The sequence below is a fragment of the Nerophis lumbriciformis genome, linkage group LG17, assembly GCF_033978685.3.
Source record: "Nerophis lumbriciformis linkage group LG17, RoL_Nlum_v2.1, whole genome shotgun sequence".
NCBI classification, from domain to species: domain Eukaryota; kingdom Metazoa; phylum Chordata; class Actinopteri; order Syngnathiformes; family Syngnathidae; genus Nerophis; species Nerophis lumbriciformis.
In genome coordinates this window covers 3,361,364-3,384,178 of record NC_084564.2, presented here as the reverse complement: position 1 = coordinate 3,384,178, position 22,815 = coordinate 3,361,364, and the positions used below count along the sequence as shown (strand labels likewise).

The 22,815-nt window shown below is 42.3% G+C and overlaps 1 protein-coding gene across 1 annotated transcript in view; it reads right to left on the bottom strand.

Annotated features, from left to right (window-relative positions):
* The window catches only part of gdpd4a (glycerophosphodiester phosphodiesterase domain containing 4a), a 43,573-nt gene that overhangs the window by 6,011 nt on the left and 14,747 nt on the right, over window positions 1–22,815 (bottom strand). Inside the window, exons 4-15 of the mRNA XM_061973258.1 lie at window positions 10,904–10,923; window positions 10,755–10,818; window positions 10,572–10,677; window positions 10,327–10,430; window positions 10,075–10,168; window positions 8,266–8,325; window positions 8,064–8,162; window positions 7,873–7,966; window positions 1,506–1,651; window positions 1,342–1,424; window positions 742–892; window positions 411–629 (exon numbers count right to left, since the gene is read on the bottom strand). Coding sequence (XP_061829242.1) covers window positions 411–629; window positions 742–892; window positions 1,342–1,424; window positions 1,506–1,651; window positions 7,873–7,966; window positions 8,064–8,162; window positions 8,266–8,325; window positions 10,075–10,168; window positions 10,327–10,430; window positions 10,572–10,677; window positions 10,755–10,818; window positions 10,904–10,923 — 1,240 coding nt within the window. The remainder of the gene's footprint in view (window positions 1–410; window positions 630–741; window positions 893–1,341; window positions 1,425–1,505; window positions 1,652–7,872; window positions 7,967–8,063; window positions 8,163–8,265; window positions 8,326–10,074; window positions 10,169–10,326; window positions 10,431–10,571; window positions 10,678–10,754; window positions 10,819–10,903; window positions 10,924–22,815) is intronic.

Here is a 22,815-nt window from a genome sequence, read left to right as displayed (position 1 = left end):
CGGTGCCACTCACACCGGTGAATTGAATGATGAATGATAGGTGGTGGTCGGAAGGGCCGTTGGCGCAAATTGCAGCCACGCTTCCGTCAGTCTACCCCAGGGCAGCTGTGGCTATGAAAGTAGCTTACCACCACCAGGTGTGAATGTTTGATGGGTTCTACATGTAAAGCGACTTTGGGTACTTAGAAAAGCGCTATATAAATCCCAGTTATTATCATATAATTGGCAATAAAAGTTAAAAAAAAGCGTCGGACTGTGTGTGACTTTTTCTGGAGGCTAAAATACATTATATTGTTTTAATTTGTTTTCACGTAAAAACCCTTATTTTCAAGGTGTGGCGGCTATGATTTTTCCGTGGCAGGCCGCCACCATCAAATACTTTAAGGGGAAACCCTGAACTGTACAATCACCTGAGATGAGTTGATGTGGTCCAGCACCACCTGCAGTGTGGTGTTGATGTATGAGTGACAGTATGGATGACCAAAAGGTGGTCTGCGAAGGTCAAACAGCACTTGTCTGCCACTTCGAGCTGCTACCTCCAGAAACTGTGCCAGGGAGGGAATGGACTGGTTCTTGGCTTGGTTGCGATCCACCTCGGTTAAAGAAGACACTGTTCCAAATGGGTCCCTCTGTGTAAGAGAAAGAAAAAGAGAGTGTGTGTGTATGAAAGTAGATTATTTTGCTTGTATGAAAGATTCTTTGGAAGTTGACACATAATAAAGGTGTGTGAGTTGCTCTTACAGATAAGAACCAGTCTCCAGCATTCAGCTGCTGAAGCTCTGCCCAGGTGAACATGGACGCATCAAAGTATGTTCGGTTTGGGAAAACCTCTGCGATGTTCGTGGTTCTCCTCAAAGTAGAGTCATGCATCAGGAAGGGAACACCGTCATAACTAGAGAGGAAAGAAGATTTGCCCTTTGACTAAAAGAGGAGACTGTAGGCTATGATAATTAAGGGAGTGCATGAATGACGTCTTCAAATGAGCACTCTGCAAACACGTCATTCCTACTCAGCCAGCCTCAGCAATAGCATGGAACTAAAGGTAACACAGGATCCTGCTGTGTTGCTAATCCTTCTGTTTTCAGGCAGTAAAATGGTCTGTTAGCCCATCAGGAGTCTGCTCATGGGAGGACTGAGGGTTAACTGGATTAACAGGGCAGTAATCACTTTAGCACTGTGGATAGCACGCTAACATTAAGGCTCAATGCATCCGTTCAGTCAACACTGACTGCTTTGCTGTTAATTTTAGCTGCTTAACGACATGTGCTGCTGATCCAAATTGTACCCAATAATAAACATTGCACCATGATGGAAGAGAAACACACACACATTGAGGACTACCTAATGGTAACATCAGTCTCTAGTCCGTCTCCTCCAGCTTCCACCGCCTTCTCAAAGGACATCAGCGTGTTCTCTGGAGCCAGCTGCACATGATGTACCAATGGAAGCATATTGAACATTGATACATGGACGTGCATCTTTGCCTCACTCTTGTCAGGTCTTACCATCGGTGCTCCTCGGTGACCAATGAGCATTGGGGCGGCTCCCAGCGTTCCTGAGTCTTTAATGCAGGGAGAGTACATTCCTAGAGGGACCAAGTAGAGGGAGAAAAGCCCGGACAGGAAGACACCCAGAACTGCCACCTGACGCGCTGTTGTAACAAAAACATACAAAGTTGCTTGCATATATGACGTATACCAACTGATTGAGATGGAACAGTATTGTAAATATTGCAATATTTCGGTTTAAAAATGCTAGCATTATTCTTCTTCTCTGTTTAGAGCAGGGGTTTGCAACCCGCGGCTCCGGAGCCGCATGCGGCTCTTTGATCACTCTGATGCGGCTCAGCTGCATACTTGCCGACCGTCCCGATTTTTCCGGGAGACTTAAGTTAAAGTTAAAGTTAAAGTACCAATGATTGTCACACACACACTAGGTGTGGCGAAATTATTCTCTGCATTTGACCCATCACCCTTGATCACCCCCTGGGAGGTGAGGGGAGCAGTGGGCAGCAGCGGTGGCTGCGCCCGGGAATCATTTTGGTGATTTAACCCCCAATTCCAACCCTTGATGCTGAGTGCCAAGCAGGGAGGTAATGGGTCCCATTTTTATAGTCTTTGGTATGACTCGGCCGGGATTTGAACTCCCAACCTACCGATCTCAGGACGGACACTCTAACCACTAGGCCACGGATTTCAGTGCCTCTCCCGGGGCAAACATTCTCCGATTTTCACCCGGACAACAATATTGAGGGCGTGCCCTGATGGCACTGCCTTTAGCATCCTCTACAACCTGTCGTCGCGTCCGCTTTTTCACCATACTATCTGCGTGCCGGCCCAATCACATAATATCTACGGCTTTTCACTCACACAAGTGAATGCAAGGCATTCTTGGTCAACAGCCATACAGGTCACACTGAGGGTGGCCGCATAAACAACTTTAATACTCTTACTAATATGCACCACACTGTGAACCCGCACCAAACAAGAATGACAAACACATTTCGGGAGAACATCCGCACCGTAACACAACATAAACACAACAGAACAAATACCCAGAACCCCTTGCAGCACTAACTCTTCCGGGCTACATTATACACCCCCGCCACCACCAAACCCCGCCCACCTCAACCGACGCACAGAGGTGGGCGGATGTTCTCCCGAAATGTGTTTTTGTCATTCTTGTTTGGTGTGGGTTCACAGTGTGGCGCATATTAGTAAGAGTGTTAAAGTTGTTTATACAGCCACCCTCAGTGTGACCTGTATGGCTGTTGACCAAGTATGCCTTGCAGTCACTCATGTGTGTTTGCAGAAGCCTCATATGACATGTATCTGGGCTGGCATGCTGTTGGTACAAGTTGTAGAGGGCGCTAAAGGCAGTGCCATCACGGCACGCCTTTATTATTGTTGTTTGGGTGAAAATCAGCAGGCATTCGAGAGAATAGTTGCCACGAAATTCGGGAGTCTGCCGGGAAAATTCGGGAGTGTTGGCAAGTATGACGCTGTCAAGCGCCATTCATATAAAACTCGCGGGCCGCACTAACATTACATTTTCATATTAAGGTGTGGGCCGCGTGTCTGAGACCCCTGGTTTATACATAGCACAAGGCAAAAAAAAAACTTTGTATGCAGTGTTTATTTCATTTTAAATTTCAAAAGAGTTTTGTGGCTCCCATTGTTTTCTTTAATGTGTGAAACGGGTCAAAATGGCTCTTTGAGTGGTAAAGGTTGCCGACCCCTGGTTTAGAGGAATACGTTTTTCTCAGGAGGGTGTATAACCACTACATAACTGAGCATGTGTTTATCAGCCAATTGACCAATTTCTCGTCCACAGTTGTTAGACCACGAGTCCCATTATGGTGGCGATATATGGGGCAGGGTGTTATCACGTGGTCTGCAGTCTGCTCCTCTACACAACACTCACAGGCCGCAGTGGAAGTCTTGTTCCAATTGTGCAATTTTGGGCGGAGGAGGCTAACGACAGTTCGAAGGCTGTTAAGCCTGACCAAAGCGGGCCTGGGAAAACATATTCCCGGTGGTGATATGCTGACTTCTGGGATGAAAGCATGGAGTCTGGAAGAGTTTTCTTGCCACTCCACATTCCATTTGTAATCCGCCCAGTTTGCTACATTGGACCTTTACTGGTTAAGGTTGTTTAGCAATTCAAGTGCGGCAGAGTCTTCATTTAAGTTGCCTATGTCCTCTTAAAATGAGGAGACAGGAGTCGGTCATGCAGAAGATGCAGAGCTCAGTCAGCTCGAGACAGTGTGGCGCTCTTACGATGACGCTCAGATGGTTGGATACCTGCTAAAACAAATTGTCCATTGGTGTGGGACACAGGCACTCCGTGCAAAAGGTTAATTGGCTTATCTACGAGACGAGTGTAAGCACTACCACACCAAGCAGGTGCGCAGTACTCGGCGGCAGAGTGGACCAAAGCAAGGGTGGCTTTGCGAAGTGTCACACCGCCTGCCCCCCAGCTTGGCTCAGCCAGTCGCCACAGAAGCCCAACGTATGTTAGCGTTTTGCGCAGTGACTCCAGGTGTCGGGGAAATGTGAGTGCCCTGTCCAACTTAATGCTGAGGTATGTTGGTTCGGCAGAAAAAGTTGTGACAGTGATATTAAGCTTACGTGGTGCCTCCCTGTTGTACAGGTGGAAGGCTGCCGTCACAGTTTTGGTTATACTGATTTTCAATTTCTGGTAATAAGTAGATAGAGTAGCCGTATCCTGGTTAAGAGACCCCGCTAATGCCTGCCAGTTTCTTGCAGAATTAATATTTGCCAAGTCATCTGAATATGCAAATTTTTCAGCCATTGTTGCTAGCAGATTGTGTAAATAGATGTTGAATAAGAGGGGGGCCAGGACTGATCCCTGTGGGATGATTTCTCAGGTGTCACAACCTGCTTTTTGGGCCATCACCGGTGGTGAGGGTAAAACTGAGGTTTCAAACGAGCTCTTTGACCAAACAAACCATGTGCCTGTCTGGGAGTAGGTGCGAAAGCTTGCCGGTAAGGCCATGGAGCCATATGGTATCATAGGCTGCTGTGAGATCAATAAACACAGCACCTGCCTTTTTCTTGGCCGAGAAGCTGTCCTCATTTTCTTGAGTCAGGAGAGTAACTTGGTCAATGGTTGGTCTTCCACATCGAAATCTAGTTTGTTCCCGAGGAAGCAGGGTATCAATAATAAATTTGGCACGTGCGTAGATTAGCCTCTCAAAGATCTTGAAGGGGATACACAAAATTGGAAATGGGTCTACAACTCCTTGGATCCTGTGGTGGCTTAATCAGTTTTGGGATGGCGACCAGTAATAGTCTTGTCCAGATTTTTGGAAGCTTCAGTGTGCGCATGCAGGAAGATAGAAACTTGTTTAGCCAGGACTTTAGGGTAGCTGTGGCATGGATTAACAGCTCTGGGCAAATTGAGTCAGGGCCCGGATCTTTTCCAGACTTCAGCAGATGGAAGGGCACTGGCGAACTCCTGTGGAGTAAAGTCTACAGAGATTCTCTGGCCAGGGGGTCTAGGAATCCTCCAGAGATCAGTCACCTCCTTGTACACAAGTCTGGCTGATTCTGGCATAGACCATGCGATTTTCTGGACCTGTCTGTCAGGTTATTAACAGTGTTCAATACCAGTCGGCTTAAGTACGTAAAGTCAATAGTATTGACAGCCTCTAACCAATGCTCTTTTTGCTTTTCATCAAACCGATCATGCCGTGGTTGATACATTGCCCTGCGGTGCCTGGACAAAAGCCTGGTAGAGGTACTCACAGTCCGCATCCCAGTATGGTCTGTAGTTTTTTCTACAACAGCGTTGGATTGATTATTTTGCTGCTGTTAACAAGGTGGAACAAAAGTCCTGGTATGCCTCGTCAACACAGCTAGTTTCAAGAGATGGGAGGTCCTGCGCAAGCTTGTTTGTCATGAGGTCATACAGTTCTTAGTTGGCCTTGTGAAAGTTCCAATGCTTATACGGCTTGCTTGGTACTGGGACCAACGTTCTTGAGGCCATAATGAGTGACAATTGATGTTAGGATTTTGGAAACTTTTTCGAAAACATGTCTGCCTAAGTGCCAGCAGTTTTGACCAGTGCTCGCAAGAGCCAAGTCTGGATTGGTTACGGGGTTTCAACGACCAGAGAAGAGAGTAGGGGCATCCTTGGGGTTGTGTAATAAAAGAAGGGTGCTCTTGGTTGCTCAGTCAACCAAGCATTCTCCATCTGGACTGGTGGAATTGTAACCCCAATCTGTATGATGGCAGTTGAAGTTACCTGCATAAAGATTGATTGATGTTACTCGCGTAGCCGGTGGCTTGTAAACATTAATATTTTTTACACTATCAATGTCCACACAAAACCACTCAATTGCTGATTCACTGGGAGATGATCTGCAAGGGTCCAATTTAGCTTTTTGTGGACAAACGCAGCAAGGTTATGCGTCCTGCTCAGGACCGATAAAGGCTAGAGTGAAATTTGGTATCACGAGCCGGTCTGCATTTGTGCAAAGAGTTTCCTGAAGGAGAATAACGAGAGCCTTGTGCCTGGTGGCCAATTGGCTGATAACGTAGATCTTGCTTGACCCTCAATGTTAAGCTGCAATATGTTGGCCACTGCTAGCCTGCAGACAACAACTTTAGGTTTATCACCTCCCTGCTTCCGGGGCCGAGGGTCTATTCTATTACCAACCCGAAAGCACCTACAATGTTTCATCTTTAGCCTGGAGTTCTGTGTAGAATATCCAGTTACCAGAGCTCGCCAACGCGGAGGCAGATGAAGTGAGCTCCAATAATGGCGTAGTATTTGACGATATCAAACGAGAAATTGGAGTACTCCCGTCAATGTAGTTTATTTAAAGCACTATTAAAATGGGCTGGTCTGAAAAGCAAAATACATTTCCCATGATCCCTTGCGCTGCACAGCAAGCAGAGCAATGAACCTCCTGCAAAATTTAGGATGGCACATTTTGGTTTTACAATGAACACAAAAACGATAGAGGAGAAAACATGATGTTGGAGTCTCTCGTTGGTCTGTTGAATGAGCAGACAAGCAGTTATTTCCTTTTAACATAAATACTTATCTTAGAGCGCGGACATGCGAAACAACGAGAATATGAGTGATATGAGAAGCCACTGGATGAACAATCACCCAAAAAAATTTCTTAATGTGAAACCAAGAAGCCAGTGAGGTCACACATGTACTTGTGAGGTATTTACATAATTAGTTAATTATATTAAAAAATTAAAATATGTATTAGTTAATTACGTTAATGTTGGAATAATTGTTTGTAAGTTATCACAAAAGAAACGTTGTATTATGAATGCTGTCTTTCGAGGCCTAACAAGAGGAAGAAGGCTCGTGAAACGCCACTGTGATTTCAACACGGACAGATGGCAGGATCTGCTCAACTTCCAGAGGAACTCTCTTTGAAGTGTTAAACGAACTCTCTCTGAAGTATTTCACAAACTCTCTTCCAACTATTTGGTAACCGAGGTCAACGCTATTTACGACCCGCTGCCCTCTTGAAGTTGCCGTGGTCAGGAGACGGGAGGGGTTATCCATTGTCCTCCAACACCTGCCCCAGCTGGATCCAGGAAGAGCCCAAGCCCGAGAAATCCTCTTCTTGGTCTTCAAAGCGACCGAAAACAATGACTGTTTTACATACTTCCCATTCCTGCTGTGACATGTGTTGGTGCGTGAACATTGAACATCTGAATAAATGAGGAGACGAAAACCTTCTTCGTCAGAGCGTGGTGCAGGACTGTACAGAGAGTGCAGTGGCCATGTCTCTCCTCAATTGAGTCCAAATTGAATTCTGTCTCTGTTTGATTCCTTGCCTTTTGTCTTGTTTAATAGATGTCCTCAGTGTTTGAACGTGACAGTTAAATTGTCAGTTAACCTTCTGAGAATCAGCATTCTCCTAACAAATACATAAATGGCCACTGCAGAAGACGATGCTTCTCAGGAAGTTACATTTTGAAAGACACTTAACTGAACATTATTGTTTTGCACTTGCAAATACATTCAGCTAAAGTTAATTGAAACACTTTATGTTCTTGCACTATTCTTTGCACTTAAAATACTTGTTTGTCGTAATAAATATGATTAGAACATATGACCATTATGTTTGTGTTTATTTACAGTAAACATTCCTGACACTACATTTTACACACTATATTTTTACCAAGCTTTTTTTTCCCCACAATAACATTGTACCTTGGCCTTAATACCGTGACGATATCATACCATGAGATTTTGATATCGTTACATCCCTTCTGAATGACAAATCTTTTTTCCCCACATTTCTGAAGAACTACTGTTGACATATGAAAGCCTTGCATGGCTATATCGTTACAAAGGTTACCGTAGATTAGTTACCTCTGTTGTTCATGCGGAAGAAGTGCAAAGCTATCGGCCAGGAGATGATGGCCATCAGTGAAAGTGCAGCTACATGTAGGACAGGAGCTGTCACCTTCAAAAGAAGCAGGGAGCACAACCAGACACATGAGAGGAAGGCGAGGGATGGCCTGTCATGTCAGTTTATTATCAATATGTTTATTTTAGCAAACCTGCAGGGAAAGAAGGAGAGTTGTCCATTCTTTGCTCCAGAGGTCAGACAAGATGGCCGTGGCAATTGCAGAGAACACCAACGTCACTATGATGCCGGTCTGACACAAAATAGGGCGACAAAGCAAGCGTTAATTAGACTGTCAACAAGTAAACATGTACAGGTAATGTATGACTAATGACTTCTTCATTAAGGGTTTGTACCTTGTGGCTCCAGTGAAGGTATAACCTTTGACCCTCAGACAACAGACACACAGCCAACACCTGTGACAGTGTCAATGGTTATTTTACAATCTTTGAAAAGGCAGAATGCGCAGAAGAGTAGGGATGTCCCGATCCGATATTTGGATCGGATCGGCCGCCGTTATTTGCAAAAAAATGCGTATCGGCAAGGCATGGGAAAATGCAGATCCAGATCCAGTTAAAAAAAAAAACTCCGCTCCGTGTTTTCCAACGCACCTATTTAAATAGTACATTCCACTTTTCCGCTGCTCCCTAATTTCCATTCCGCATTTTCCAGCACACCTTCAACAAATCCAGGTCTGTGGATTCTCACGCAGTTGCATTTAGCTGCTGGCATTACACGACAGGCTCTTCTCACTCTTTTCTGTGTCTCCCTCTCACAGACAGCAAGCGCACCTTCTTACACACGTCACATACTGTCACGTCATACGTCACATACTGTCACGTCATACGTCACATACGTATACGTTCTCTCTCAGCAGAGAGGTAGCAGCATGGCTAACGTTAGCTGTGATGCTAGCGCAGCCGTGTGACCAACGTTCTCTCTAAGGTGCGCACTTGTGCAATTGCGCACTGTTTAAGCGTCCTCTGCGCACAAAATCAAATAAAAAAATAAGCGCATAACAATTTTCGACACAGGGACACGACAGAGAAAACAGTTTTCGTCATCATTGTTCAAATATTGTGACGTCTGTCGAGACGCTTATCTCCATTCGGTGCCACACGTCCACACCATCAAATGCTGAGGCAAAAATATCCACATCAATACCGTATGAAAAAATTAGTGATTTTTTTAGTTGTGATTTCCTTCTCTGCATGAAAGTTTAAAAGTAGCATATATTAATGCAGTATGAAGAAGAATGTTTTAATGTAGACATGCAAGCCTTGAAAGAAAATGTTGAAAATCAAGACTACATTTCCTGCAAATGGGTGCATTTCTACCCTATATTTTAACTTTAGATTTATTCTCATATCAAACTCTTTTGGCTGTCTTATTGACACTTACATCCGGCGCCCCCCTCCACACCCTGGATTATAAATAATGTAAATAATTCAATGTGATTATCTTGTGTGATGACTGTATTATGATGATAGTATATATCTGATAGTATATATCTGTATCATGAATCAATTTAAGTGGACCCCGACTTAAACAAGTTGAAAAACTTATTCGGGTGTTACCATTTAGTGGTCAATTGTACGGAATATGTACTTCACTGTGCAACCTACTAATAAAAGTCTCAATCAATCAATCAAAACATATAATCATCATACTGCTGTGATTATATGCATCAAGTGTTCATTCAAGGCTAAGGCAAAATATCGAGATATATATCGTGTATCGCAATATGGCCTTAAAATATCGCAATATTAAAAAAAGGCCATATCGCCCAGCCCTAGTTCAATGATGCCATTTCTGTTTGTCATGTATAATTTTGTCTATTTTGTGTTTATCCTTGAATAAACAGGTCAGTTTCTTGTTACCAACCATTGTGTATTATTCAAACTCCCCTAATTCAGCTGGCTAGTTGTTATCAAGAGTACTAAAACCCTTTTCAACATGACTCTGACAACTAAGTAGGCTAAATAACTTTAAACTTTAATACATGCTCGGATAGGCCATTATCGGTCAGTATCGGTATCGGTCAGTATCGGATCGGAAGTGCAAAAACAATATCGGTATCGGATCGGAAGTGCAAAAACCTGGATCGGGACATCCCTACAGAAGAGTAAGTTAATGTTTATGTGCAGTGAACGTACAGTGCATACCAGTAATAGTGCAATGTATGTGAAGAGTGCAGCAGCCACAACCAGCAAGACTAAAGACCAGGGAAACCAGAAGCCCAAAGTGCCAAAGTTGAACCTAAGGAAGCACAAGGTCTAACACTTAAAACCTTTAGCGTTCCTAATTAGTGAATCAATTACATTAAACGGCATGCATTATATGGTAAAAAGTAGGGATTCTACATAAATATTTAAATAATTCCACATGCTGTGAGTGTTGTGAATATGATGACCCACCAGTCAAAGTCATTGTAGTCATTTTGAGCTTCAATCCAGAAATAAAGAAACACTAAAGACAGAAAAAAGGTGAGGATCAGGAGGCCAAAGCTCCCACACTCCACCTGTAACACATGCACACACTATGTATCACTTATTGCATATTGGTGATGTTTTTCCTCATGTAGAATTAATCAATACTCGAACATTCAAACTTGCAAAGTGACATAACAGACCCTACAGCTTGCAGATAATTGTGTGTGTACCTTGCTGCAGCAGCACTCTCCCGGCTGGGCCCGAGCTCTCTGATATCGTCTCCATTGGCAACCGTAAAGGCCAGCCAGACAGGAGACGAAGGGCTGGTGTTCATACCTGCAAACAGTCAGTAAAAATATCAAGTGAGTCACAGCACAACCACGAGGTATTCAACCAGGTTTGGCATCATTTACCTTTGCAGCAGCTGCCGCCGCACCACCTTTAATTTCCCCAGCTTCAGTCTGGTCCCAGACAGTCCTCAATCGCAGCCCAGCATCATAGAGACACAGCAGAGGGAAAAGAGGGCACACAAAGGATAGGATAAAGGCAGAGGACACTTCACTTGCGCCACACGATTTCCAACTGTAAAGAAAGTAAAAAAAGAAAGAAAAAGAAAAAGATTAGTACTGAATGTGTTTTGCTCATTGATTAAGTGATTGATTAATTTAAGCATCGTGTGGATGTAATCATGTGTGGATGATACAAAAACAACAATGTCCTAATAGACAAACAACGCTATAAACATGTCAACATCACAACAGCTTTGAAGCATTTTGATGTATTTGGCTGAGGACAATCCTACAGTCTGTGACCTAAAAAAAACACTAAGCTTCTTTATGTACTTCCTTCAATGTCAATTCTGCAGCAGGTGCAATGAATATATTCAGGTCCAAAAGCTTTTTAACTTAAATTAACTCCCTTTGCCTAAATATAAATATGCTAATTAAAAATGCAACATGCATACATGTACACACATAATTTCAGGTGGCTTTGAGTTGATGACTGAATTAAAAAATGCAGTTAAATGTAATGTTACATTGTGTTACACAATTCATTTTGCTACCATACATTGCATATTGCTATGTTATCGCGTCATCAGCAGAAGGGGGAAGAAGGCTGGAAGTCATTTTGAGAGTACATTTGAAAGAGAAACAGGTTGAGTCCAGTCATCTCACGCTGCCATGGCAACTGTGACATCAAATATGTTAATATAACCGCTAGCAGGAGAGTAAGGGGGGCAAAGGAAAAAAGCAGCTGATGGAAAGATAAAATGAGTGGAAGAGTCATAAAAACTGCTATGAACAGGAGATAAAACTCAATTAGTTCTGCAGAGAACGTCCTCTCTCTCCCTCTCATAAACACACTCACGCACTTGAAAGTGAGGCATAAAACATGGAAGCAAGAGGCGCAGGAAAAGGTAGAAAGAACTAAATAACTCAGTCAAAAAGAGGGAGAGGACAAAAAGAAATACACCACATACATGGCTGACTTGATGTAAATGTCCCCAAATTTGCATGAACAATTATCACACTAAGAGGTAAGGTCTATTCAGGTGTACTGGAGAGGAGGCTACACCGGATAGTCGAACCTCGGATTCAGGAGGAACAGTGTGGTTTTCGTCCTGGTCGTGGAACTGTGGACCAGCTCTATACTCTCGGCAGGGTCCTTGAGGGTGCATGGGAGTTTGCCCAACCAGTCTACATGTGTTTTGTGGACTTGGAGAAGGCATTCGACCGTGTCCCTCGGGAAGTCCTGTGGGGAGTGCTCAGAGAGTATGGGGTATCGGACTGTCTGATTTTGGCGGTCCGCTCCCTGTATGATCAGTGTCAGAGCTTGGTCCGCATTGCCGGCAGTAAGTCGGACACGTTTCCAGTGAGGGTTGGACTCCGCCAAGGCTGCCCTTTGTCACCGATTCTGTTCATAACTTTTATGGACAGAATTTCTAGGCGCAGTCAAGGCGTTGAGGGGATCTGGTTTGGTGGCTGCAGGATTAGGTCTCTGCTTTTTGCAGATGATGTGGTCCTGATGGCTTCATCTGGCCAGGATCTTCAGCTCTCGCTGGATCGGTTCGCAGCCGAGTGTGAAGCGACTGGGATGAGAATCAGCACATCCAAGTCCGAGTCCATGGTTCTCGCCCGGAAAAGGGTGGAATGCCATCTTCGGGTTGGGGAGGAGACCCTGCCCCAAGTGGAGGAGTTCAAGTACCTCGGAGTCTTGTTCACGAGTGAGGGAAGAGTGGATCGTGAGATCGACAGGCGGATCGGTGCGGCATCTTCAGTAATGCGGACGCTGTATCGATCCGTTGTGGTGAAGAAGGAGCTGAGCCGGAAGGCAAAGCTCTCAATTTACCGGTCGATCTACGTTCCCATCCTCACCTATGGTCATGAGCTTTGGGTTATGACCGAAAGGACAAGATCACGGGTACAAGCGGCCGAAATGAGTTTCCTCCGCCGGGTGGCGGGGCTCTCCCTTAGAGATAGGGTGAGAAGCTCTGTCATCCGGGGGGAGCTCAAAGTAAAGCCGCTGCTCCTCCACATCGAGAGGAGCCAGATGAGGTGGTTCGGGCATCTGGTCAGGATGCCACCCGAACGCCTCCCTCGGGAGGTGTTTAGGGCACGTCCGACCGGTAGGAGGCCACGGGGAAGACCCAGGACACGTTGGGAAGACTATGTCTCCCGGCTGGCCTGGGAACGCCTCGGGATCCCCCGGGAGGAGCTGGACGAAGTGGCTGGGGAGAGGGAAGTCTGGGCTTCCCTGCTTAGGCTGCTGCCCCCGCGACCCGACCTCGGATAAGCGGAAGAAGATGGATGGATGGATGGATGGAATTATCACACTAATAAACAGCGAGTATACACAACATCAGTTCAGTTCAGTTTATTTCGAACATGCATACGATACAATGTAATGCATCACACAATTCCAGTTGTTTCATTACAGCACGTCCAAAAAGGAGTAGGAAGAAGCAGAGCTTATTTAATACTTTTTCAAGGCATGTTAGCATCAACACTCCACATGTCAAGCTGTGATGGACCTAGACCTGGGCCAATATTCGATAAGTCAGTTAGCCTAATGATAAATGATAAATGAACTCGATAAGTTTGCCAGCCTCTATAAATCGTTGTGAGCATGCGTTGTTTTGGGTTGCAAGAGAGGCAGAGAGCAGTTGCGGGCGTATGTACTACATGCACATAAAGGGTAGTAATGATAACCGCTGTAAAACTCCAGACGGTCAGTATTACAATTAGGTCTGGGCGATATATCGTATATACATCATCTGGCCGTGGTTTAGCTTCAAGCGACAAGATGTTGAACAGACAACCGTAATATGTCAAGTATGCGGCAAAAGTGTTGCTACAAAAAGTATCGGCACTGCTAATGTGTAGCATCATTAGAAAAGTCACCCGCTAGAGAATGAAGAGTGCTTGAAACTCCGCATGTCAACATCTCCGGCCGGTGCCACACCAACAAAATGCCCAAGCCACCATTTCCAGATCAACACCGTATAAAACAGAAGGCGATAACGTCCGCAGGAACCTACCAAATAGCGAAGGACATACACTATTTGATTTCCTATCATGCAGCTAATTTTTATTTGACACTTATTGAAATATCTTGTGTGACATCATGCACAAAAGTGCACTTTATTTGTTTTAAACTATTGTAGTGGCGTACTGTACAAAAAGTGCACTTTAATTTAGTGTTGTTTTGATATGTCATCTTAGTGACATCATGCACAAAAGTGCACTCATAGCTTGTTTTAAAATGTCGGACAATCTTGCACTTTCTGTTTTGAAATGACATGAATGTTTGTGCCACTGCTTAATAACTGTTTAATAAATACATTTTTGCTAAATTGACTTAGTTGTGATTTCTCTCTCTGCATGAAAGTTTAAAATTAGCATATATTAATGCAGTATGAAGAAGAATGTTTTAATGTAGACACATAGAATCATCATACTCAGGGCCGGCCCGTGGCATAGGCCGTATAGGCAAATGCTAAGGGCGCCGTCCATCAGGGGGCGCCACGCCAGTGTCACAAATGTTGGAGAAAAAAAAAAAAAGAAAAGTTGGTACTATTATTTCTAAATACAAAAAATAATCCCACGTTAATTAAAATGCAAAGTAAAGCCTATTTAATAGAAATATTATTTGTTACAACATTACTCCCCCCCCCCCCCCCGTATCATGACTCTTTTTGGACGTCACCACGTCAAAAAACAACACAAGATGTCAAAACGGCCAAAACTGTCAGGTACCCAGGGAAGAAATAAGAGAAAAGAAAAGGAGGAGAAACGAGGAAAAGACAGAGGTAGCAGGTAGGTAACGTTAGCCTACATTAAATTATTTGTCTGTTATAGAATGTGATAGTAACCTGGCTTTTTAGCATTAAGCTAATGTTACATGATTCGGCAATTGCTAATCAGTAAATAGCGAGTTCTGTTTTAACGTCGGGTTAATATTGTGGAGGGGGCTAAATTGTTATGGAAAATAATAATGTAACGTTAGGTAATTACAGTACTCCCACCTTACATTCCTCAGGGACATATTTGTATTAGATATTTTAAGCAGGTGTTTTTTGTTTACATTGTTATTGCCTTCTGGTTAGCTAATGTTTGCCCTGCAGGTAATAGTCACTTTTCCACCCTTTTATATATTAGGTATAGTTGTAAGTAAAAAAAAAAAGGTCAAAGACAAAGCTATTCGGTTTCTTGTGAGTATATACACTTCACTGCCGATGTGGGGGGGCGCCACCTAAAATCTTGCCTAGGGCGCCAGATTGGTTAGGGCCGGTGTTGATCATACTGCTGTGATTATATGCATCAAATGTTAATTGAAGGCTGCGGCAAAATATCAAGATATATATGGTGTTTCGTGACATGGCCTAAAAATATTGAGATATTAATAAAAGGCCATATCGCCCGGCCCTAATTACAATCCATCCATCCATCCATTTTCTACCGCTTGTCCCTTTCGGGGTCGCGGGGGGTTGCTGGAGCCTATCTCAGCTGCATTCGGGCGGAAGGCGGGGCACACTCTGGACAAGTCGCCACCTTTTACAATATTAAATCAAAATGATGAAAAACTGTGATTAATAACTGCACTTTGATAAAACCATGGACATAGTAGCGTTAGCTTGCTAGCTAGCTTAAATGCTAACATAAAAACAAGAGACAATAACGTCTTTCTCCATTAAAAAAACATATTTCCACAATCTAAACATGTATAAACACGTTACTGTCTGAACAACTAAGATAAAGTTTTCACATTGAACATAAAGGCTGTGCTGCCTTCACACAAAGAGTTCATTATACAGTATTGCTTGTAATTCGACACGTGACTTCTTCCCGTAAGAGAAAAACAGTGGTGGTCAACCAAGCCAAGATAGCCGTTGTGCAGAAAGCAGCGTGCAAACTATCTGAGTACGCAAGAGGCTTAAATATTCCTGCTAAAAGCAGATACGAGCAAAAAATCAAACTATACAATGGAATAGATCTCTATACCTTATCAATAATCAGACCTAAAAAGGAAACACTAAACGTTAAAAGTATATCAAACAAACTTTTAACAAAGTGATCGCTGCAAACTCATGCATTCTTCGACTGGAGTGCATGCTACTTTTCTCTTATTCATTTTGCAAGATCTTTCAGTCTCCCACCCTTTTTGATTAGCTCTCGAAGAACTGAGGAAAGGTTCATCTTTTTCGTGATTTGAACAGTTTGTACTGCCGGAAACAACGCAATCATAGGGCATTTTTCTTCGAGAAAGGCTAAATGGCGCCTGGTACCCATTGAGAACTGACGCTGGCTTGAACATCACGCGTATTCAATGAGCTGGATTTGTGACGTCATATGCAAACCAGCAATACTCGAGAGTTTCGGAGACGGTGATGTTTTTAACAGGAAGTGAATTAGCCTCCGAAAGTGAAACAAATGATAACCTATTTTGTTTTTCTTAAAAAAAAAATTATAAAATGTTTACAATTAAAAATGGAAGCTAAACACGTATAAACACACAAATACAAAACCATTTTTTTAAATGAAAAAAGAATAATATTTAATGTTTTCTCTGCTGTGCTCCAAAGACATGCACCTGGGGATAGGTTGATTGGCAACACCAAATTGGCCCTAGTGTGTGAATGTGAGTGTGAATGTCTATCTATGTTGGCCCTGCGATGAGGTGGCGACTTGTCCAGGGTGTACCCCGCCTTCCGCCCGATTGCAGCTGGGATAGGCTCCAGCACCCCCGCAACCCCGAAAGGGACAAGCGGTAGGAAATGGATGGATGGATGGATTTTCTCTGCTAAGAAAAAATATTGTGTGTGTATTTATTTTAGCTATTAAAAAAAGAAAGTACAACTTTACTAAAAGATTTTAGTATGGGTATAAGTCAGACCTGGGCAAATTAAGGCCCGGGGGCCACATGCGGCCCGTTAAGCTTTTCAATCTGGCCCGCCGGACATTCCCAAATAATTTTTTTAGATCTTTAAGATGGAAAGTGTAGCTGCCATTATGATGTGCAGTCATGTTTTCTAATGACCGTAAGTCTTCAACTATACTAAGTCTTCCAATGGTTGGAATCTGCGCTTATGGCTGATATACTAGTTACTATGGTAATCTAATTAGTTACTATGGTCATCTAATTAGCTACTATGGTCATCTAATTAGTTACTATGGTGATCTAATTAGTTACTATGGTAATTCACGTCACAGCAACTCAGACGAGGCACCAAGCAGTGTGGGCGGGAAGCGTTTCCACAGACGCAGAAGAAGATTTTCACAACAAAGTTCTAAAGCTTAGTGATGTATCAGATGTATCAGATTGTAGGTGGGTTTATTTTGTACCCTTCGCATTCATATTTCACTGGTTGTTGCATTTTTGTTGCGTTTCACTTGCTTGTAAAATATGTCGATCGAAAGGGGGTGTGACATTCATATTCTGTCAATGTTCAGTGTTTTATCGTTCATAGAATTTTTTAAAATTCCATTACGTTTTTTAAGGCGGTCTGTCATAACGTTTTTAGCATTCAATCAGACATTATTGTGAGGTTTTGTATTAGTGTTCCTAAAAATAGATATACAGGCCCCCAGACACATTTTTTCCTCTAAATGTGGCCCCCGAGTCAAAATAATTGTCCAGGCCTGGTATAAGTACTTTGAGCACATTCCACAATACCGTATTAAAAATTGTGATAATTGTGGTCACAATAACTTTATTTAGCCATATTATTTATTGTTTTGGTTGTGTATATTTGAGGGCCCAACAGCCCCTTCTTAACAGATAGAGAACCTATTTTTTATTTTTGGTTGGTATTTTTATTCAAGTGCAAAACGTTGCTATTTTTTTTTTTTTATTTAACTGAATATTTAAAAGTTTACATTCCAATTACAATGTTAAAATATACGAGAAATACAAGTGCATTGCATTCGAAAGGGTGTACATGCACTACTATTATTATTTATTTAGTGGTTAATTTGGTCTCCAAATAATGTTGAAGATAATATCATTATAATTTGTCGGGTCAATATATCGTCAAGCAAAATGTGTTATCGGCCAAGGCCTAAATGGACCATCTGACCGTGGAGAGCGCTTTGCTGTTCCATTCCTCCTGTCAGGAGTCCAGACCTTATCAAACAAGTCTGGCTTGAAGTAGGTCAGCGGCCAGTGTGACAGGAAGTGACACATTTTTCAGGACACGGAGCTCCTGAGGTGCGCTTACTGAAGTCGATATTTGAAAGGGTACAGAAACAGAGGACAGCAACACAAGTGAAGAGGTGGACAATATACTGGATTTAACAATATACTGTACAAAAGAGTCAAAAATGACCTTTTACCCCTAATACTGTCCATCTGTTTACTTTCTCCACATCGCTCCATCACTCTCTCAGCTAATTGTATTAGGGCATGTCTTTGTCTACCTGTCAATCTCACCATGTCACTTCAGCAGCTTGACATGAGACTACAATAAAACTCAAATAGGTTGTTGGACCAGTCATTAATTTGTTTTTAATCGACCACGATTAGCAACCATAACATTGACACAATTTGGAAGAAGAGTCCACTGCTCTGAGATGAATAACACATTTGAAGTAAGTACATGGTCTACGATATTCAGAGACGTTGTGTAGATGTTGACAGGCATCTGTATGCTTCTGTATTTATTGAATTATTATTCCTAATTCATAAAAAACAAAGTATACAGCATGACACAAGCAGAGGTGGGTAGTAACGCGCTACATTTACTCCATTACATCTACTTGAGTAACTTTTGGGATAAATTGTACTTCTAAGAGTAGTTTTAATGCAACATACTTTTACTTGAGTATATTTATAGAGAAGAAACGCTACTTTTACTCCCCTACTTTTATCTACATTCAGCTCGCTACTCGCTACTAATTTTTATCGATCTGTTAATGCACGCTTTGTTTGTTTTGGTCTGTCAGACAGACCTTCATAGTGCCTGCGTTTCAACAAATACAGTCACTGGTGACGTTCACTCCGTTCCACCAATCAGATGCAGTCACTGGTGACGTTGGACCAATCAAACAGAGCCAGGTGGTCACATGGCCTGACTTAAACAAGTTGAAAAACTTATTCGGGTGTTACCATTTAGTGGTCATTTGTACGGAATATGTACTGTACTGTGCAATCTACTAATAAAAGTTCCAATCAATCAAAAGTGTGAAGGAAAAAAGACCCTTTTCCATTTCAACCGTACATCCCGTCAAAAGCCTAAAGACTGACTGCACAGTTCCTGTCTTCACAATAAAAGTGCCGCTCCATTGCGCGTGCGCTTTCAAAATAAGAGTCTCCGAAAGCCAGCGCAAACAAGCTAGCAAGCTACGGAGTTTGCCGCCAATGTATTTCTTGTAAAGTGTATAAAAACGAATATGGAAGCTGGACAAATAAGATGCCAAAAACCAACCACTTTCATGTGGTATTAGACAGAAAGGAGGAACTTTTTTTCTCCTCCATTTGAAAACGTGGACGTTATCATCACTACTGTCTGATTACAATCAATGCAAGTCATCAGAATCAGGTAATACACCAACTTATATTCTTGTCTCCATGAAAGAAAGGAATCTATATGTGTTAAACATGCATGTATATTCATTAAAACACCTTTAACATGCAAACAAAAACGGCAAAATAAATAAATATAAATTATATACTGTATATATCAATGTATGTATATATATATATATATATATATATATATATATATATATATATATATGTGTATATATATATATGTGTGTGTGTGTGTGTGTGTGTATATATATATATATATATATATATGTGTGTGTATGTGTATATATATATATATATATATATATATATATATATATATATATATATATATATATACACATGTGTGTGTGTGTTTATAAATATATATATATATGTTTGTGTGTATATATGTATATATATGATATGTGTGTGTATGTTACTCATCAGTTACTCAGTACTTGAGTAGTTTTTTCACAACATACTTTTTACTTTTACTCAAGTAAATATTTGGGTGACTACTCCTTACTTTTACTTGAGTAATAAATCTCTAAAGTAACTGTACTCTTACTTGAGTACAATTTCTGGCTACTCTACCCACCTCTGGACACAAGGGCATAATACAAGTACACTCATTTGATTCAAATGCTGTTGTGGTCACACAAGCAGGAGACAGGACACATTACACAATGCTCCTCTTTGTGCGGACCAATCAGCTGTCAGAGTGGACGCTCGTCACACTACACCAAGTGTCCAGCCATCGATTAGCTACACATCATTTCATCACACGGCTCACACCCGTGACACAAGTATAACACACACAATGTCACTCTAAAATTGCAATTCAATAGGTACACTATCTAATTAATGAGCTGCAGCCAAAAGTCTGTCTTTAAAATAATGCTCTGATTGACACTGGTTATGCTTTTGAAGAAAAAAAAAATAACACATTAAAGTCATTTGACATATTTAGAATATTTTACTAACTAACTATACTGGCTCACCTGCACTGGCTTCCTGTGTACTTAAGATGTGACTTTAAGGTTTTACTACTTATGTATAAAATACTACACGGTCTAGCTCCGTCCTATCTTGCTGATTGTATTGTACCATATGTCCCGGCAAGAAATCTGCCTTCAAAGAACTCCGGCTTATTAGTGATTCCCAGAGCCCAAAAAAAGTCTGCGGGCTATAGAGCGTATTCTATTGGGCCTCCAGTACTATGGGATGCCCTCCCGGTAACAGTTAGAGATGCTACCTCAGTAGAAGCATTTAAGTCCAATCTTAAAACTCATTTGTATACTCTAGCCTTTAAATAGACCCCCTTTTTAGACCAGTTGATCTGCCATTTATTTTATTTTATCCTCTGCCCCCCTCTCCCTTGTGGAGGGGGAGACACACAGGTCTGGTGGCCATGGATGAAGTGCTGGCTGACCAGAGTCGGGACCCGGGGTGGACCGCTCGCCTGTGCATCGGTTGGGAACATCTCTGCGCTGCTGACCTGTCTCCGCTCGGGATGGTCTCCTGCTGGCCCCACTATGGACTGGACTCTTACTCTTATGTTAGATCCACTATGGACTGGACTCTCACTATTATGTTAGATCCACTATGGACTGGACTCTCACTATTATGTTAGATCCACTATGGACTGGACTCTCACTATTATGTTAGATCCACTATGGACTGGACTCTTACTATTATGTTAGATCCACTATGGACTGGACTCTCACTATTATGTTGGATCCACTATGGACTGGACTCTCACTATTATGTTAGATCCACTATGGACTGGACTCTCACTATTATGTTAGATCCACTATGGACTGGACTATCACTGTTATGTTAGATCCACTATGGACTGGACTCTTACTATTATGTTAGATCCACTATGGACTGGACTCTCACTGTTATGTTAGATCCACTATGGACTGGACTCTTACTATTATGTTAGATCCACTATGGACTAGACTCTCACTATTATGTTGGATCCACTATGGACTGGACTCTCACTATTATGTTGGATCCACTATGGACTGGACTCTCACTATTATGTTGGATCCACTATGGACTGGACTCTCACTATTATGTTAGATCCACTATGGACTGGACTCTCACTATTATGTTGGATCCACTATGGACTGGACTCTCACTGTTATGTTAGATCCACTATGGACTGGACTCTCACTGTTATGTTAGATCCACTATGGACTGGACTCTTACTATTATGTTAGATCCACTATGGACTGGACTCTCACTATTATGTTGGATCCACTATGGACTGGACTTTCACTATTATGTTGGATCCACTATGGACTGGACTCTCACTATTATGTTAGATCCACTATGGACTGGACTCTTACTATTATGTTAGATCCACTATGGACTGTACTCTCACTATTATGTTGGATCCACTATGGACTGGACTCTCACTATTATGTTAGATCCACTATGGACTGGACTCTCACTATTATGTTAGATCCACTATGGACTGGACTCTCACTATTATGTTAGATCCACTATGGACTGGACTCTCACTATTATGTTAGATCCACTATGGACTGGACTCTCACTATTATGTTAGATCCACTATGGACTGGACTCTCACTATTATGTTAGATCCACTATGGACTGGACTCTCACTATTATGTTAGATCCACTATGGACTGGACTCTTACTATTATGTTGGATCCACTATGGACTGGACTCTCACTATTATGGTAGATCCACTATGGACTGGACTCTCACCTATTATGTTAGATCCACTATGGACTGGACTCTCACTATTATGTTGGATCCACTATGGACTGAACTCTCACTATTATGTTGGATCCACTATGGACTGAACTCTCACTATTATGTTGGATCCACTATGGACTGGACTCTCACACTATTACCGGTATGTTAGATCCACTATGGACTGGACTCTCACTATTATGTTAGATCCACTATGGACTGGACTCTCACTATTATGTTAGATCCACTATGGACTGGACTCTCACTGTTATGTTAGATCCACTATGGACTGGACTCTTACTATTATGTTAGATCCACTATGGACTGGACTCTCACTATTATGTTGGATCCACTATGGACTGGACTCTCACTATTATGTTGGATCCACTATGGACTGGACTCTCACTATTATGTTGGATCCACTATGGACTGGACTCTCACTATTATGTTGGATCCACTATGGACTGAACTCTCACTATTATGTTGGATCCACTATGGACTGGACTCTCACACTATTATGTTAGATCCACTATGGACTGGACTCTCACTATTATGTTAGATCCACTATGGACTGGACTCTCACTATTATGTTGGATCCACTATGGACTGGACTCTCACTGTTATGTTGGATCCACTATGGACTGGACTCTCACTATTATGTTGGATCCACTATGGACTGGACTCTCACTATTATGTTAGATCCACTATGGACTGGACTTTCACTATTATGTTAGA